Below are 6,914 nucleotides of genomic sequence, written 5' to 3'. Positions count from 1 at the left end.
TCAAGGTCTTGTGAGTGTGGTGTAAACAGGCTGCTCCCAGTGTGTGGGGCTGTGGGAGGGGGCCACGCTGGAGGGGTCTCCTATGGTAGTGTACAGAGGCCTCTGTGTAGGGCCCATGTAGGAGAAGGCTGAATACAGCCCCGGGGCCTGGCTGGAGTGGGCATAGTACGCCCCTGGGGCCTGATGCTCTCCGTACTCAAACTGAGCCCTGGAGGCCAGCGAGGGGAAGGCGGAGCCGTAGTGGGGGAGGCTGAGCGGCGTGTAGGTGACATGGGTGCCCGAGGAGGGAGAGGACGAGGCCTCGGCATAGTGGCTCCCGGACACCGACTCGCTCTTGATCTGGGCCTTCGTGGGGTCGGAGGAAGACGGAGAGGCCTGGGGCTGCTGCTTGGAGAGCCAGGCTGAGTGCCCACTAGCGGCGGCCAAGGCGTAGGCATAAGACGAGGCCGAGGAGCCGGCTGCAGGGCCCCCGGTTCCACTCTGCGGGTGGCCGTTTGGAGGAAGGTACTGGTCAAACTCATTGACGTCGAATGGCTCGATGTTGGACATCACCTCATGGCTGATCTCGCCAATATCCATGGTGCCAAAGTCGATGTGGGGTTTAGCTCCCGATGATGAGGGACCACCGGATGCACCTTCAGCTCCCACCCCGAGGGCTCCCCTGGACCCCCCTGATCCTCCTGCCGCTCCTGCTGCCCCATCCCTCTTGGCATCTGACAGTTTTCCAGACAGGAGCTCTGTCTTTGGGGTGGTGGGGGGCGTGGGTGGGCTGTGGCCTGAAGGGGAGAGAGGAGAAGGGACAACGTGTTCAGGTGAACTTTGACACCAAGTTTTATATCTAGGAATTGTGGCTCAAATTCTTTCACCATTCCTCTCTTGAACAAACAACTCTTGAAAGTTCAGAACATAAATCTTGTGTGCAGAGCCACCTACCAGCAGGATGGTGGTGGTGATGGTGGTGGTGGTGCAGGTCACCCAGGGGAGAACCAGCGCCGCCATTGTGCTCCAGATGCAGGGTCTTGTAGTGAGACTGGGAGTGGCTGGCCTCCCCTTCCCCCTGACTGTCAGACTCACCGGTCGTTAGTTTGCCGTTTTTGCGTCTCCGGGGCTGGTACTTGTACTCCGGGTAGTCCTTCTTGTGCTGTTTCCTCAGCCTCTCCGCCTCCTCGATGAATGGCCTCTTGTCGCTCTCGTTCAGCAGCCTGGGGGGAGAAAAAAACAACAAGGACTGATTTAGTCTTATTGGCCTTCTGGGTTAATGGAAAAGTATTTTATTTGAATATGTCTAAAAACGGTGGAGCTATCAATCCTGTGCGTAATGGATGAATAGTGGGATGGTGAAGGACACTATAGCATCTTTGCACAAGTTTTGAGTGCACATGTGTCAAATATTTTTAAGGACCACTACATAAAAAACACCAGGAAACCCCACACTGAGATCACAATTTGCATACTTTTACATTTCAATATATACATATTGAAGTGGGGTCCACATGTTTGAGTGTGACCCCTCAGCACACCCCTTCATTGGCTTTACGCACAGGCTGCACAGGAAATGCGCCACTGTATGGCCACACTGTTCTAATGGGACAGCCTCTCTATACAGACCTCCACAGTTTGCCGAGGGTCTTGCTGAGCTCGGCGTTGTGCAGGTGGGGGTACTGATCCGCCAGTTTCCTCCTCGCCGCCTGCGCCCACACCATGAAGGCGTTCATGGGCCTCTTGACGTGGGGCTTTGCTTTGTTCCCGTTGTTTACGCGCACCGGCATGGGCACAAGTGTCCAGTCATATCCGTCCAGCACCTGACTCACCGCCTCCCTGATACCAATCGGGAAGCGGTCGTCCTCCTCCTCCGACTTGCCCCTGGATGCGCCTCCGTCGTCTTCGCTGCCGTCCGCCCCGCACAGCGCGGCGAGCTGCTGCGGCGGCCCGGCCGGAGGCGAGCCCGGGCCCGGCGGCGCTCCGGGCCGGGTCGGTGACAGTGAGTGACCGTCGTCCGACGCCCCGGGACTCAGCTCCGCCTCGGACAGGCTGTGCTCCTCGCCCGACATTATTATTTTGTATTTATTTGCAGCTAATGACAAGACAAGCCTTGAATGTTAAATAATATTTAAGAGGGGAGTTCAATATTTTTTCGAGATATTTGGAGTCTACGGCGATCCAGTTATTGCTGACTCTTGTCAGGCAAAGTCATGCTGCTGCGTAAAAGTGTCCAAATCCTCTCCACCGTCGGCTGGAAATCCTTCTCAGCGAGAACAGTTACACCTAGAAATAAAATGCAATGTCAGAAAAACAGCTTTGTTGAACACCACAAGTTATTATAATTTAAGCTTTGTTATGAATCTATGACCTCCGTTAATTCTAAAGGTAAACACATTGAGAGTTTTAGCGGACAAAATGCGACATGAGCAATCCCCCATCCAATAATAATAACATTAACATTAATAATAATAATGATAATAATAATAATATTGATAATAGTGATAGTTATAATAATAATAATTCCAGAACAGCTTCCAGAAAATTCGCCCAATTCTTCTTATCGAAAAATAGAAGAAATAAGCCGGCATATCAACACTGATATGAAATATCGCCTTTTATCATAGTATTTTTTGTTTTTCAGGAAAAAAAATTAGATAACTTACCAATTTAGATGTCCAGTGGTTCAACATGGGAGTGTGTGGCCGACTGTGGAGCCGATGAATGGCTGCTCTGTGTGGCAACAGCGGAGCTTAAAGAGCGCCTTGTGAGAAGGACCGGGAGAAAAAAAAAGTGATTGAAAGTGGAAAACATTCCCAGAGAGGCAGCATTCCAACACACCGTCAGCCCCGCCCACCGCGGCGACACGCAGCGCCGCCATTGGTCCGCTAATTATCCCCGCAGCTCTCCGATTGGACGGCACGCGGACACGCTGGCTAATGCCCGTCCCGTCCGTCATTGCGACATATCCAGCAGAGAAGAGGTGAGATTTTACCATCGGAGTGGTTTTAAATGAGTCCACAGTGCGTCCATTTAGAGGCAGGACAGGGCCAGGTCTGTTGGACGTGTTGACATGTTATATCAAACAAATAAACAATCAGGAGGAGAGTTGTTGCCTCATGTGTTCACGTTACTATAAAAAAATCTAAAAAAATCAGTTGGATTCAGGAAATAAAGCTCAAACGTTTTAGTTACACTCTTTGTCTATTAAAGATCTACTAAAACCAAATATTGTATTAGACCTTGACTTATAAAAGCAAAAGAGTCAAGCAGATGAATGCTTTTGAAAGAAGAAGATAAAGCATGAGTTATAAGCCTGATGGGCTGAATTCAGGCCAGTGATCAATGATGGTGTTACATTTACACAAATACTAAATGAATATTGATGAAGCCAGTATCTGCCACGTTTGCATCCAGCTCTGTCTCTGAAATAATCACTAAAAGCAAAAAAATCTTTCAAAAAGCCAAAAAAAAGAGATCTTCTCACTACCCCACCAAACTCTGTCTGCAACAATAATGCTACATTTGTATTAATTATATGATTTTTCTATTTATTTGTTTCATTTATTCCAGGTCTTTATATGGCTTTGTGCCCTATTTGAATCAAAACTCAATGTGTAAGTGTTTTTCACTCAGTAACAGAATTGATTTATCAATAAATAATCCCATAATCTGAAAACTTTGTTTATTTATTGAAAAAAAACAAAACAATGGCAAGACACTTAGACTGGAAAATTCAAGATGGAGACTAAACGATGAACTGTAAAGGGTGGAGCGGCTCCTTCAGACCAACCTCATGTACAAGTCACAAGATTAACATTTCGTTATGATCATCAATATTCAAATATTACTCTTGCATTTTAATTATTTGGTTCACGTTCCACGTGTTTGTGCGGAAACAAGAGTGTTACAGTCAAAGCTATATGATTGTTATTATTATTTCATTTTGCGTCGATTTGTCTGTAGGCCATGATCAGCGACTGTCCTGTGGAGCATGGCCTTATGGGAAGGAAGAGTCGACTTCAGCAGCATCTGAGACACACACACACAGACACACACAGACACACACACACACATACACACACACACACAGACAGACAGACACACACACATAGAGGAGAAAATGAATGCAACAATAACCCCTGTGTGTGCGCTGCCTCTCATGTCGAGGCTGGCTCTCGGCTCTCTCCCTCTCTCTCCGTTCTCTTTGCTCTCTTTGTCTCCATCTCAGGTGAATTGTAGACATGTGATCAAACGCCCAAGCCTCTATCCATTAACCCTCGTAAATGAAAAAATGGGGAACAAAAAGCAGTTTTGTGCTGCAAACATGGAAAAAATTGATAACAGAGAAAGATGTGTGCGTCTTTCTCCCCTTATGTCCAGAGCAAAGACACCAGTTGTGCACACATAGAAAACCCTCTGCGGCAGACAGGACACATGGATCTCTCTGCTGCGACACTTCTCTGTCTCCAAAGCACTCCGCCGCACCACCTGGACTCGGGCCTTGGATGGTAGAGGGCTGCGTTTGGGGGGTGGTGGGTTAGTTTGCGTTGGGGAGGTGTGCACCTACATGCTGCACCCCCAGAAAGCGACCCCTCGGACCCTGGCATGAGGCCCTGCATGGTGAAGTGAGTGATTTTGTCTGTATTGGACCAAAGTGTATTTAAATGTGCGTGTTGTCGTGCGCTGAGTTTATTGGGCTTGTGCAGACCAGAGGGCTGTATGCGGAGGAAGCTGCGGTTTTACGGAGGAGTGTTGAGTTAGCAGCTGTGGATGTGCATGGCCCCCCAGGGAGTCTGTGTGTGTGCGTGTGTTTGCGTGTGTGTGTGTGTGTGTGTCAGTCTGTCAGACAGGGCAAGGTGCTTTTTACTGTGTCTCCATCATTAAGACATTAGAATTTAAATGTAACCAAGGCATGTAAAATGTAGTTCATATTTTTATTTCATCATAGTATTATAGTTATGTGTTTTTATTTGAGTGTATTCCTTTTAGTGATCGTGAGGCGGTTTACAAGGGCCTGGATTGATCCGGAAAGCAGACTCGTTTTTTCTACCGATCTACTTTATATTCCGTTTATTTTTCGCAATAACATTAATAATTTGTTTACTTTTATTTATTTCCTATTGCCTACTTGAAGTTCATGTAGACATAATGCCGAATTGCAGACAAACAGGCCTATACTATTTTTTTTATAGTTGTGTTTATTCTTCGTGTAATTCCTGCCCATAGACCACATTTTGTTGTATTTTACACCTGAGGGTTCGTTACAGTGGACGCGTTTCGTTTAAATCGTTTTTGTTAGATTGAATTTTAAAGGATTGGATAGGAAAGACATTTTTAAGTATTGAATTTAACAGTAATATCTAAGGCCTTTATTCTACCGGCAAAAATCGGTTAAGGATAAAAAAAAAAAAAAAAAGGCATTACAGTTTGTATTCAAGTCTGAACAGTACTTTTCATTTCGTGTGATTAAATGTTCGGGAATGAGGAAAAAAGAAAATCTAACTTTTTGAAGCGTCTTTTTTCCTCCTCAGAAGTTGAGCCGTGTCCTGAAACGTAAAAATCGAACCTGACGGGCCAAGATTTCCCTGATGTTATACGGGGCTATGTGACTATATACTGTAAAAATATATAAATAATTAAAGTAGATCTTTATAAGTAAAATCTATAATTATAGAACCAGAATTTGAAGCCTTGGGCCTCTGGATTATATTTCAAAACATATTCGATGTTTAATGAAGGCCTGTTATTTAGAATATTATGTTATTTTTCACCTTAGTGTTCTTTAAATACAAAGAAGCACACGAACTTTCGTTTTGTTTATCAATTGTGAATTTGTCTGAAGAAGCATCAGAAAGTTGCTGATCACTTCAACCGGGCTTTGAGTTAATTTAAATATTTTTTACATGTATTATTTTAGTTCAGTTGAATTAGAGCCTTGACATTTTCCTTAAAGTAAGCTTTGTTGCATCTCTAATGTCCAGACATGTCTGAACAATATTTTAATGTAAAAGTATTTTTGAATCCTTTTTTATTCAAACTCACATATTCATATATAATTCATATAGATTCTACCACATTCTTTGTTGGTCATACTTGTGTCTTTTTGTGTTGCAGATGTTCAGTGAAAATAAATTAAGTGAAATTGTGAACAGAAAACGAGAAGCTGTTGAGTCTGAGAAGAAATTTGATCTATGTGAAACCCCCCTCAGTTTAACATTGTCTGTGGTAAAAGAAAAACAAGAAGAAAAAATAAGTTTTTAGAGCGGATTCAACAGGGCAACCAATAGATGGTTTGTTTTCTTTTATGTCATTAAATAAGAATTTAATATTTTCCCCTCTAGCGCTGAAATTCAGTGAGGAATTTTGACTCTGTAATGACTGTTCTGCACTTATTCATGATTGCAGAGGTCTTAAAGGTCTTTTTGGATATCAGTAAATACTCAAACGATTCCTGAAAACCACAGGTTTGCTGTTTTTCATGTAGATTTTCATAAATATCTAATTTACAAGATGTTTAGCCAACAGGTTCGGAAACAAGGAAAGAAAAATGAGTCAATATGGATATTACACCTGTTGCCGAGATCATGATGAAGAAATATCACCGGCTTCCTGGTTTACGCAGCTGATTCAATTTAACGTGTACATATTAAATAAGAAATCAGAACATCACATTTTGTTCTGAATCTAAAGGCGCCATGCATCCTCAGTCTTTCTCCGAGTCCTATGAGACTATCATGGGCCTCAGGGCAACTTGTTAGAAAATAGAGCTCACATGGTTGCATCAGTCCCTTCACTAACCTGCCATGTGACTGCAGTAATGGGCCTTTCCATAGCTGCACAGACCACTGTGTCACAAGAGCCCGTTTCCTGCGGCTTCTGGTTGGGAGCGGGGAGAGGATAGGAGGACGAGGTCTCATGATCAGGGGCGAGAT

At 44.5% G+C, this 6,914-nt stretch overlaps 1 protein-coding gene across 1 annotated transcript; it reads right to left on the bottom strand.

The window, feature by feature from the left end:
• Positions 1–2,051, bottom strand: LOC133022477 (transcription factor Sox-10-like). The gene is made up of 3 exons (XM_061089311.1): positions 1,609–2,051; positions 969–1,202; positions 1–817 (listed from the first exon to the last, which is right to left on the bottom strand). Exons 1-3 carry the CDS (start codon positions 2,049–2,051, stop codon positions 1–3), a joined length of 1,494 nt encoding a protein of 497 aa, XP_060945294.1.
• Between the last annotated feature and the right edge of the window lie 4,863 nt (positions 2,052–6,914).

Source organism: Limanda limanda, chromosome 2 (genome assembly GCF_963576545.1).
Source record: "Limanda limanda chromosome 2, fLimLim1.1, whole genome shotgun sequence".
NCBI classification, from domain to species: domain Eukaryota; kingdom Metazoa; phylum Chordata; class Actinopteri; order Pleuronectiformes; family Pleuronectidae; genus Limanda; species Limanda limanda.
Note: the sequence above shows the minus strand (reverse complement) of the source record. Positions and strands in the feature narration are given on the sequence as shown.